Source organism: Diadema antillarum, unplaced genomic scaffold (genome assembly GCF_040938485.1).
Source record: "Diadema antillarum isolate AM-2024a unplaced genomic scaffold, OU_Dant_1.0 scf00000053, whole genome shotgun sequence".
NCBI classification, from domain to species: Eukaryota; Metazoa; Echinodermata; class Echinoidea; order Diadematoida; family Diadematidae; genus Diadema; species Diadema antillarum.
In genome coordinates, this window is record NW_027270942.1 from 1,404,646 (window position 1) to 1,417,523 (window position 12,878).

General features: G+C 37.9%; 1 protein-coding gene across 1 annotated transcript; it reads right to left on the reverse strand.

The window, feature by feature from the left end:
• Nucleotides 1-4,056: 4,056 nt before the first annotated feature.
• LOC139715640 (sepiapterin reductase-like) lies at nucleotides 4,057-8,245 on the reverse strand. Its single transcript, XM_071627197.1, has 2 exons — nucleotides 7,728-8,245; nucleotides 4,057-4,381 (listed from the first exon to the last, which is right to left on the reverse strand). The coding sequence occupies exons 1-2, from the start codon at nucleotides 8,243-8,245 to the stop codon at nucleotides 4,093-4,095; spliced, it is 807 nt and encodes a 268-aa protein (XP_071483298.1). The 3' UTR covers nucleotides 4,057-4,092.
• Between the last annotated feature and the right edge of the window lie 4,633 nt (nucleotides 8,246-12,878).

Consider the following 12,878-nt stretch of genomic DNA (forward strand, 5'->3'; position numbering starts at 1 on the left):
TGAAATGAATTTTGTGAAAAGTCAAATGTTTTTGGTTAAAAAGTGAAATACATTTTGTGAAGAGTGAAATGAATTTTTATTTGAAAGTGAAATGTATTTTTGTGGAAAGTGAAATGTATTTTTGTGAAAAGTGAAATGCATTTTTGTGAAAAGTGAAATGGATTTTTATTTAAAAGTGAAATGTATTTTTATCTAAAAGTGAAATGTATTTTTGTGAAAAGTGAAATGAATTTCTATCTAAAAGTGAAATGTATTTTTGTAAAAAGTGAAATAAATATTGGTGAGTGAAATGTATTTGTTAAAAGTGAAATGAATATTGGCTGGAGTGAAATGAATTTTGTATTGTTTCCCTAATGGCGTTCCATAATGCACCCCCTACTCACTCACATGGACTCAGAGGATCGTGAGACATGCTCAACCCTGCTCATCCAAAACAGACCGGTGCAGTCTGTGTCTATGGGAGAAATATCACATCATCACGTCCAAGAAACCAGCAATTTTGAACTCATTTCAACCTGCTAAGAAAAAGTTTTCCCTTGCAGAGCACGTCTATAAATAGCCCCCCCCCCATATATAACTGACCCTCGCCTTTACATTTAACAAGCTACCCCTTATCAATTAATTTATATTGAATAGCCACGTGCATGTTTTTGTTTGTTGTTTTAATTTTGCTCGAGTGTACCAGAGCTGGATGTCTCACACTCTACTTTGCAATAAAACTGTATACGAAGTAGATTTAGTTGCTGACGAGACTTCAGCCGAAACAGAATGTCCAGCCTAGTCACATAAAGCAACATTTTCCATCCTACTACATATACTCTACTACATGAGCTCCTAAATAGTTGAGCACTGTCAGCCATATTGCAATTCATACTTTGCTTATGTACTATGTTTGATATATATACATATACATATATATATATATATATATATATATATATATATATATACACTGTATATACTTCATATTAATTCAGCTACTATTGTTGATGGGTAATTGGTAGTGCCATTATTACTTTCACTATTTAAAATGGTACGGCCATATTAGGGCACTAAAGGGTTTAGAGATGTTGTCCCTGTGGAACAATTATTGGGGATGAGGGAAAGGTTCGCAAAATCTGGACAAAGATGTTGTAAAACAATTCCAATCGAGCTACAAGACTGAAAAGTATTTTCTCCTTGTGAGATTTTCAGGTATTGAACTTCTCCCTTAGGCAGGGCTCTACACTAACGGTGGCCTTGTGGCCCGGGGCCACCAAAAATGAAAGTCGGGCCACCAAATTTCAAAAAAGGGCAAGTTTGGTGGCCTCGGGCCACCAAAATTTTTTGAGAAGTATGTCAATAAATTTGTAACTTTTTGTGCCGGAAATTAGCAGTTAAATTTGTTCAAAGGATGGATGAAAAGGACTGAATGAGTGCCTGAGAGTGAGTGTTGCAAGTTTGTTGAAGTTTATTTATGAGTAGATATGTCCAACTTTTAATTCTTACTATCATAAATCTTAAATATTTGACTCATTAAAAAAATGACTTTTAATGTTTTTTATTGTTTTTTTTCGGGACACCAAATTTGTCTCTCGGGCCACCCAAAATTTGAAATTTAGGATTTTGGTGGCCCCATCGGGCCACCAAACAAAAAAGTTAGTGTCGAGCCATGCCTTAGGTCTTCTACTTCGCAGTCTGTCAGGGCGATGTTCAGTGAAAGTATGATGTGTGTGAGAGAGTGAGGGAGACATAATCATATATATAGGAGATACATATTTTCTTATTTGTCTACGACCCGTGTAGTGTTTTATTTAAAGTACAATTAACAAGCAACAAAATTAATGATTCAAAATTAATACAACATTCATGGGTGGCAGAGACAATGCGAGAAAGAGAGACAGACAGACAGAGGAAAAGGGATGCTGCCTTCATTTTCACTGCATTTATGAAGAGACTTCATTTTGACTCGATTCTCTCATGGTGTAACATATCACATTATCATAAGAATCTTGAAACTACCAATATGTTTTGCAAGAAATTAATAAGTGAATGTAGCTCCATGGTGAAATCTTAAAGGTGAATAATATATCATACAGTCATCATTACACAAGAGTGGCTGTGGAGTGTTTATACATGAGAAGTACACATGTATAATGTTTGTGTTTGGTTGGTCAAGGTAAATGCCCCACCCAATGCCCAAAATCTAATCTGCATCTACACCTTATGCTGCATACCTAGGCTAGCCGCTAGTATCAATAAATTCCACCTAGCAGTTTCAGTTTCTTAAATTGTGAGATCTGGCACAGACAGAGGGATAATCCAAAAATATGCCTCCAAGCACAGAAAAGGATTCACAGAAAAGTACAAGTGTATTTATGAGCCATGATGCCTTCTAATTAGAATTCAGTTTCCACATTTTTTACTTTTAAAGTCAAACAAATCTTGGCAGGGGCAGTTATGAAAAGACAAAAAGTGCTGCACATAGCCACTGTCAGTGAATATGTGCATGTGCTTGGCAAGACAGTCTTCAAATAATAATAATAATAATAATAATAATAATAATAATAATAATAATAATAATAATAATAATAATAATAATAATAATAATTACAGTGTAATCATAACAATGCACAATCACAAATTCACACAAAAATCCCCAACAACAAAAATGATTGGTCATCTGGTACTTACATTGTTCATAGTACTGAGGGAATTATGCAACTGACATATATGGATATGTTTGATATGGACTGAAAACAGTTCAAGAGTAGATAAGACAGCTCAGAACACAAGGATAGCTGCCAAAAACTCACAAAATGCTTACAACTCGAGAGATGGAGAAAATACATAATGACAGTTTAATTTTGTTTTGTATAAAAATGTATTCATAGACACCAAATGGCAGCACAAAAGCAAAAGAAAACAAAATGAATGGATGGCAAAAAAAAAAAATAATGAATAGTGATAAAATGATACACAAGCTGAACAAAAGTCCACCTACACCATGAAGGCTCAGTGTAAATCATGGTAGCTAAACGTCAAGCTCAGATTGGCTTGTTGTAGTTCAACATAGAAATGACCATGCCACAAGGCTCTCTGTCTATCCTTCACACAGCAACTGTGTACATGCACTATGGACATGACCGTCACATTGACAAAGCTGACTTTCTGGCTGCTGGAATGCAAGGAAAATGAGCTACACTTCAAAAATTTACACAATTATTAAATACCTACCACAACATACTGGCCATAATAATGCCCTTTTCTTTTTCATATGCATTAGCTACCTTTCATACTTGTCTCTCGGAAAAATACCACTTCCAAAATAAATTACTTTTCTTTCTCATGAGGTATAATTTTTCTACACATATGGGAAATAGCGAAACAAATCTGCATGACATCTGTAGCTGTAAGTGTGATGGATTTGAAAATGAAACACAAAAACGCACCCAGCATTATTTGTGTTATAAATGCATTATTGACCTTTCATATTGGTCTCTGAGAATAACACTTACTGAATAAATCAATTTTCTTTCTCATGATGTATGACTCCTTTACTCATAGTGGAAATGTCAGAACAAATCTGCATGACAAAGCTGTAAGTGTGATGGGTTTGAAAATGAAACACACAAATGCATCCGGCATTATTTGTGTTTTGTATTTTCAATGTAAATGACAATATTTGCAATACAGTACATGTAATGTAATATGGCACTAAGAATTCATGGCAGTGTGATTTTGAGGGCTTTTAAACTTCTTTCTATGTGGTAGTCATGTCACACTATTGGAGTAACTTTTGTGCTCTACATCAGAAAGCAAACTTAAATCAACTTTCATTGAAACATGTTTCTCAAATCAAGTCTGACCAGCTATGGCCTGTAGATGTATTTGAGTCTTCAAGGTTTGCTTGTTTTTGGTGTACGTTTCTAAGTCAACCCCTATAACATTTTTGAGGAGGCGGAGCTTAGTATGATTTTGCACTCACTCATGTGTGGACTTTTTTATATGCTTTGATATAATATGCTACAGAAAAGAAAAATATTAGAAACAGCCTTTTTCATTAAGCCCTCTCATAAAAGTTGATCAAGTTCATATTTCAGGTGAACCATTTCACTCGAAATCAAAATAATCGATGTGTGCGCCGGACTCGAATGTGTCCTCCTCGAGGAGTCTGACCAGCTTGGCTGCAGTCTGGTCCGGCTTCAACACTTTCTGGCTGGTTACCAAGCCAACCAATGACTCCCGAAGGCCGTCGTCGGCGGACTTGGTGCTCATATGCTGGAACATGTCGGTTTCGACTGGCCCAGGGGCATAGTTGAGGATGCGAGCGTCTGGCTCCTCTGATGCAAGTGTCTTGAACCACATGTCCCTGGCAGCTTTGCCCATGCAATACAAGCCACTGTACAATAAGGTCCGGAAAGGAGGAAGGGTGGAGACAGTTGTATGGAAAAACTTGTATGAGAACATATGAAAACAACTGTACATTAATTAACCCCTTGAAGACGAGTCCCGAGTATACTTGGGCAGGTGTCTATGAGAAATTAGTGTTATAGCAAAATCAGTCTGTCCTCAACGTGTTAAGACATTACAATCAGGAGCATACTTTCAAAGAGAATCTCTTATTTTCAGGCACATTTTATGAATTTGTCACAAGAAAAGCTATTATTAGTTAGCATCCCTTCATAGTGGGTCCCCCCCCCCCCCCAAACACAAGCAGCTGTTGTCTGTTGGCTCGCTCATGTAAATTACTAGCATACATTTCATGCTACATATTGTAACACCTTACATGCAAACTGTGCCTCTGACCTGTTAAAAATGACCCCCTACAAGGGTAAGAGTTACGGGGAGTGGGTCATGTATGCACATACCGTGCATCCCAGAAACCACAGAACCCCAGGACAAAGGTTTATTGTGCATGTGATGGGTCTATGATTGAATAAGAAATGTTCAAAATAAATTTTTACCCATGCTCTTCCAAATAAGTAGAAAAAGCAAATTTATTTATTCATGCATCTCTGAGTACTGTACCATGACTTTGAAAATTTAATGTTAAAAAAAACACACATTTGATACAATTTTTGGCTTAAAGGGACTGTACAGTTCTGGTTGAGGTGGGGATTCATGTTTTGAACATTCCTAAGTGAGATAATGAGAAACCTCTTATGAAATATGAAAGAGCGTGTAATTTTAAGAAAGATTCAACGTTTATTTGATGGAAATTGGTTTTCAAATGGCTGAGATATCCAAAAAAGTGATAATAATAAAAGGAGACAGGCCACACCTTTTATTAGGATCTCTTTGTTTCACGTTGTTTTTGGATATCTCGGCCATTTCAAAACCGATTTTCATCAAATAAACTTTTGATACCCCATTAGAATTGCATGCTCTTTGACATCTCATAGAGTGGTTTCTGAATATCTCGCAAAACGTTTAAAGTCAAATCCTCACCTCGACCAGAACTGTACACACCCTTTAAACACTTCTCACACCACAAAAATACAGAGATGAACATTAGTCCCAGAAAAAAAACCCCAACAGAACCCTGAACAAAGGCTTTTTGGCTTTTGAATTACAGTGTAAACACATCATCGTCTTAAGCACATAAGAAAGAGAAAGATAAAGAGAAAGAGATAGACACTCCGAAGCTCATTTATTAACCCGTTGAGGACGGACTGATTTTGCTACAACACGCATTTCCCATAGACACTTGCCCGAGTATACTCGAGACTCACCCTCAATGGGTTAATCTTCATAGCATTGTGAAAAAGACATGTTACATTATACATGTATCTCAGTGAATTATGAGTTATGCCTCAACATCTTCTTGGAACACGAGTACATGTGCACTATCATTGTTAAGACCATATCACCTACGAGCTGCATGTCAGCAACAGCATGCCTCACTATCAAGGAATGGCATCATATCTCTCTATAGTTTAATCACTTGAAAGAATACCTAATATTTGTCAAAATTATTTTGAACATTTGTTTTCAATCATACACCCCGGTGATTAAATGGTACAATAAGGTTTTGTTTTAGGTTTCTATGTTATTCTAGGACTAATATGTGTCAATTTCTTCTTTGTTTCCTGACGTGCTCAGTAGCAAAGCCAACAAGTGTAGCAAATGGTTTTGGACAATAAATTTTCAGTCATTGTACATTCACTCAGTAGAAGCATGAATAAGTTTGCTCAACCCGTTAAAGATGAGAACCGAGAATACTTGGGCAGGTGTCTATCCGAAATGCATTTTATAACGAAATCAGTCCGTCCTAAACAGTTTAATGTATCATTTGAAAAAGCATTCATAAGCCAAAGTTTATTTTGAATGGTATGTTTTTTCAATCATACACCCCACGGCTTCTGCATATTAAGCCTTTGTTTATAATTTTTTCAAATAAAAATTATTAAAAAGGAAAGGAGGATCACAGGGATGGTACAGTATTGGTGGAGATGAGAATAGGGCCTTTAACTTTTTGCGAGATACCAAGAAAACACTTATGATATAGTACAGAGCATACCATTTTAAGAGGAATTCAAAGTTTTTTCGATGAAAATCGGGTTTGGAATGACTGAAACATCCAAAAACAAAGTAAACCAAAGCGATCATAATAAAGTGTGGGTCCCACACTTTATTAGAATTGCTCTTTTTTGGATATCTCAGCCATTCCAAAACCAATTTTCATCAAATAAACATTGAATCCCTCATAGAATTACATGCTCTTTCATATTTTGCAATCTTTGAGATTTCTCATTTTCTTACCAAAAATGTTAGAAACCTGAAATTAGGTCTCAACCAAAACTATATGATTCCTTTAATAAAGGGTTGTTGTTGTTGTTTGTTTTTTTCTGGGATTCACTGTAAAACTCTACATGAGGGCCAATATTTTTTAAAAAGAAATGTTTGTCTGGAGGAGTCTTTTATCATTTTTTTTTACTTTATCGGCTCTCTTCCATGAAGCCAGACGCAGTCTCCACGAAACATATCCTGCGACAACCAGATACAGATCTTTTGGTCAAATACTTTCTATGCAGGGACCAAGTCACCATGAACTTGGAAACCGATTTGGTATTGCTCAGTCCCATGTATCAAACATCATGTCAGTTCAAAAGCAACTGGTAGTAGCTGACTATCAAAAGATCCATGTCGCAGGTATCAAAAATGATTTTTAATGGAAAGAAGAATTCACAATTATTATCATAGTGAATGTACATTTGTCTCAATAATGCAAGCCCCAGGTACAATGTATGTTCAATAATGTTGAAATCTTGGGCACATAAATCATGTAACAGTGCCATAAATGTGGAAATATTGTGAATAATGATCTCTTCAGTATGCAAAAGGGTTAATTAAGACAATGCCCAGAATTGCAAAATAGGAAAGGTTGGGGGGGGGGGGGAAGATAAGAAGAGGGATATGCAACAAGCTAGTTATGAGGCTGGGCCTGGGTAAAGGAATGTATGGCAGCAGGAGGATGGGGATAAGAGAGGTGTAGTGCAGTGGGGCTCCCACTGCACAACACCCCATCCCCCCTACACCACAGTGGGGGTGAAGATGAGAGGGTGGGAAATGCAGGTGGTAGTGTAGATGGGTGGCTGGAGCTAGAGGTGAGGAGGAGGAGAGGTCCAGCAGCAGGGGAGGGGTGGGGTGGGGCACTTGCAGAATAGACCAAAGAGCGTAGGAGAAGAATAGTAGAGGAAAGATGGAAGGTTGGCATATCATGACACTTCAGTACCGGTACCTACCACGAACTCATGGGTTGAATAGCAGCAAGTGATGTGATGTTGATTACTGTCCTACGCAGTCCTTCTCTCGCGGAAAACTTGGAGAGAAAGTGAGAGGTGAGCAGGAACGCCGACGTCAAGTTAAGCATGCAGTAGTTTTGCAAAGACTCCACGTCCGATGAAGACAAATCTCGACTGTATCGAGTAGTATCGCCTAAAGATCCAGCATTGTTAACGAGGAGAGCATGTTGGTAATTTTCTGGAGTGACATCTTTCGTCAGTTCCTGCAGAGTGTTAGAGAGTGCCGACTGGTCCGACAAGTCCGCCGTAACCGGAATGACTTGTACGCCAGGAGTAGCGGCGTGCACCAGACTTTGCGTCTCGTTCAGATCACCGGCACTTCTGCCTGTGATGACAACCACCGAATTTTCTGCTACTTGCTTCGATATGGCCAAGGCTATAGCGCGTCCAATCCCTCTGCTACCACCTGTAATGATACAAAATGTCTTCGAACTTAGAATCTTTTCTGAAGAAGCCATGTTGACGACTGTAGAGTCTGTGAAAATCAGGCACCTAGTAGATTGACCACCTCGGCGGCACCAGTACAATGTACAGTGCTCAGTTCCTACAAGGAGGTACTAGGCAAGCCTAGTACCTCCTTGGTTCCTATCAAAGAGCGTAGAGTATGCTCATTTATACACACGCGCACACGTCACACCGGTATGCTGAATAAACGTATACACTCACACACAGGCAACTACTAGTAGTGGATTTTCACGTGGTGGTACAAGAACGTAAACTATTGCAGTCCATACGTTTACACCGAAAAATTCGCCGTACTAAAAAGTACATGCATCCCATAAATTACATTCCATGATTCCAGGCATGCCTTCGGGGTGCCTCGAATCGTTTTCGTTTTTATTTAAATAATGTTTAAAAAAATAAGATAAAATTACGTACAATGAAATAAAACACAAACTTCACAGTTCTCAAAATTCGTCTTTGAAACATAATGAACCATGAGAATCTACTAGATATAGCTAGTAAAATTGTGCATTTACAGAGAGGGTCTTTGTGATATATGCTTGTGATTTTTTCTCTTCAAAAATTTTGAAGTATTTAGATTCTTCAAAACACGTGTCTCCATGAGATATGCCAATTTCTCCATTTGAACCCCCGTATCGTATCTCTTTTTCCTCTTTTAAACATGGTGTATTACCAAAATAAATCATCTTGCTGCACATTCCATGCATTCATTTTAAGCCGAAAAATAACAACTTCATATTATGTTCATCAGTGTAAGAGAAAAAGAAAGAGGGAAAGAGAAATATCAATAGAGAGGGAGAGTGAGAAAGAGAGAAAAGACAGAGAGAGAGAGAGAGAGAAAGGGGGGGGGGGGGGAGCATCACTATGCTGGAGGAGAGTGGAAGACCCGACCCTCGCAGGGGAGAGATTTACGTTATCTTATAGGGTCCAATAACTTCTCATTTTCTTCTCGACAGAGCAATAAGGCCTATCTATGATAAGTCCACTCCAAAATTGTATCAATTTCATAAGAAAGAAAAACATATCTGTAGAACAGTGACAAAAAAAAATGATCAAAATCGGATAAGAAATAAGGAAGTAATGACATTCTCATATTTCACAATTTTTCAGAAGACACTTCTTGATCAGTCGTATATATTCAAATTACCAGACGCTTTCATGCTCTCAGAATTTCTTATTCATTCTGTATACAGAAATGACAAAAATCTCATATTTCAGCTGTAAGAATGAAAAAAAAAAAGTTGCCTTAACACCACCCAAAATATAACAAATGTTTACTCTGGATATTATCCTGGTATGTGTATATGGGAACATGCTTTTACTAATTGTTAGCTAAAAATAAAAGTTTTTTCCAAATGTCATTTATAACACACATGAACAATTGTGAGGGTACGACATCATCAACTCGCTCATTTGAATATTCATAAGGACCTGGTCAAGATAATGTTTCCGAAATAGTGTGAAATATAGTGTATAGGTGCTGAGACCTAAATCCCCCTCCTTTGCGTTTTGTTTTAAAGGGAGGAGTTTTGGTTGAGATGGCGCTTCAGATTTCCAACTTTTTTGAGAGATAACGAAAACCTTCTTATATAAAATATGAAAGAGCCTTCATTCTACAAGGAAACCAAAGTTTATTTGATTAAATCAGTTTTGAAATGACTGAACTTTCCAAAACAAAGCGATCTGAATAAAAGATTGGACTAACCTTTTTATTATAAATAGTTTTACTTCATGTTTTAATTTGTTTGGGGTATCTCAGCCATTTTAAAACCGATTTTCATCAAATAAACTTTGAACTCATCTTAAAATTGCATGCTCTTTAATATTTCATGAGTGGTTTCTAATTATCTCACAAAAACTTAAAAGCTGAATCCCCATTTCAACCAAAACTATAGGGCCCACCATTATTCCTTTGAAACTGAACAACGATCTGGTGTGGTTTGTCTAGCTATTATATAAGCTCTAAATAAATGCAAAGTTCTGTTCAACTGGTCAGGGTCAATTTTTGGATAAAGCAGTCCTCTCGTAGCATAGGCAACCTATATAGCCCTCCATAAGAGCTGTTTACACGAAGTATATATGGGAACATATATCTTGCGCCCATCTTGCCAGACGTTCAACTATAGAATTATTTAATGTATCCACATCAGTCTCAACTGTATCCTGATCTCTGTCCCAAATTTGTGTGTGTGTGTGTGTTTGTGTGTGTGTGTGTGTGTGTGTGTTTCTTTTCATCATGGATCCTGTTCCCGTGTTTTTAGAAGTGAAACACGGTACTGGATGGAATGTTTGGAAATTCTCCCCCCCCCCCCCCCACAAAAAAAAATGAAAGTATATAGACGATGTATAATTTATGTATGTTTGTTATCCATCTAATTTGGAATACACAAAACCATTATAAGCTAGGGCATTCATCATTGCGTGATCCCCAAAAGAAAACAAAAAATGTTTAATGACTGGCACGCTTTTAAACAATTTTATAAAAACCCTCCCTCGCCCCCCCCCCCCCCACGCCCGCCCCCCCCCCCCCCCTCCGTTCGATACAGGCCTGAAATGCACTAGTAACGAATACTCGAAGAATAATAAAACATGACAAGTCCTCTTAATGACATGAAGCCATGAAGCTTCAGAGTGAACAAAATATAAGAAAGAATAAAATATGAAAGCTCTGATTTTCCAGAACAGTTATCATAACTGAATTAGTGTAGGCCAACCTGTTAAAAAACAAAACAAAAACAAAACAAAAAACCTAATGTTCGCTCTCCTATTGCTTGCACATACAGTTTTCCTGGTTGTAGATATCACATAAGAAATATCAATTCAATTTCATCAATACTATTCTCTGATTACATCACCTTTGCAACTGTAGTTGCATTTTACTGTAGTACACCTCTTTACTGAGCACAGTACAGTGTCAGGATTAATTAGTGTACATGGAATAATAATTTGCTGTTTGTTTGTTTGTTTGTTTGTTTGTATATCATTCTTCATTTTGTTGTCTACATCCAGCCAAATCACCTCAAGACTAGGCTTCTTCTTTCTCTCTTTTCGGCGATGACATCGTCAAATACCAACCCAATAACACAAGTCAACCGCCAATTTTTATTATGTACACTCGCGATTCGCTCCTGCGTTGTAAATGAGTGGCACGAACATGTGCATTGTCAGTACAACTATGTGCGATATGCATGAGTCGATCCATGCGCGATGCATGCGTTGTATTATACAGTTCATCATGGATAGACGGGAAGTGACTGTGTGTGGACCTGGATTGCGCAAGTGAGAAAGTGAGGTACTGTAAATTTACAGCGCATTTTCATTGCTGTCTTGACACTTTATGGTCCTGCCTCGTTGGTACAATGTAATTACTAGAGTGCTATTACGACTGAAAAATGTTCATTCATTCATATGATAAATAGACCCACTACCACCAGCCCTGTTCATAGGCATAGCGTAACCAGTAACCTCGCCTGGGCTGGGGCCGGTGTGTGTTGCACTGCACTGCACTGTGTCTATGCCAAGGCACAAGTTCACGTCAACATATAGATTCTAACTCGATCTCGAGCTAGCAATAGCATAGACAGAAAGATCCGTCTGTCCGGAGGACTCTTTTATATTTTGCCATTAACGCTGTCCTCCGTAGACAGACGGAAGGTTGCAGTACCCATTGCTGTGTGGATGTTCTTAACCACTGTCTCTATGGAAAATTGGGTGAGGTACCTCACCCTTCTCGATTGCGTCTAATTCACGGCCCTAGGTCGGCAAATTTAAGCTTGTATGGTGAAATTATTTTTTTAAGAATACGTTACACTCACCAGATTAATGAATAATCCAATATTTTAGTAGAATTTTCAACGTAAAACACAGCCTGTCGCGTCGTCACATTCAAACTGCAGAAACATACACTATGAATCTATTAGCCAATCACATGCGAGGTAGTTTCTACGTGTTTGTTTTTCTAAAACACGTACCTCGCATGTGATTGGCTTAGCAATTGTTACAGATTCAAAATGGCGACTTACTGCTCGCGAACGGCGATGTTGCGATATCAATAATATTTCTGCATTATAACCGAGGTTATGTGAGTATTTCGATTGCACAATGTGAGAAATTTATCCCAAATATTGCTGCATAATGTGTCATGTCATGTCATACTTGTTTGAATGTAAAAAAGCTGTCTGAAATTTGGTTTATCGTAACGTTTGATCTGTGCGCGACTGCTCCACACAGGAGCCGCAATCATTGACTTCGGTCTGTATACGGAGGGGATCCGTGAAGCCAGACGCAGTCTCCGCGGAACATTCCCCGACGGACAGATACAGACCGATCTTTCGGTCAAGCAATAGCATCGCCATAAAGACACACATTTGACATTTCACGGTCACAGACATACCACCTACTGACGCAATTCTTCCCAATTCGTGAATCATGGCTTTCTTCTTGTCGGCAACAGTGTTTTTCTATTCCATATTTACACAAGGACTAAAAAATCACAAAATTATGAAATAACTAAGGTCTTGACTTGAACGTTAGTGGCCATTTCCATTTAATTTTTGTGCCTGATACCAAATCCAGTTGTTGTTGTTTTTTCTAAAGTAGGCCTAGCCTAGAAAGGCTACGACTACG

Excerpts from the sequence above, each read along its gene's own strand:
- LOC139715640 (XM_071627197.1), bottom strand. The coding sequence starts at position 8,245 with ATGGCTTCTTCAGAAAAGATTCTAAGTTCGAAGACATTTTGTATCATT. Across the intron at positions 4,382-7,727 it reads ATTCAACCCATGAGTTCGTG|TGGCTTGTATTGCATGGGCA; the intron begins GTAGGTACCGGT and ends CTTATTGTACAG.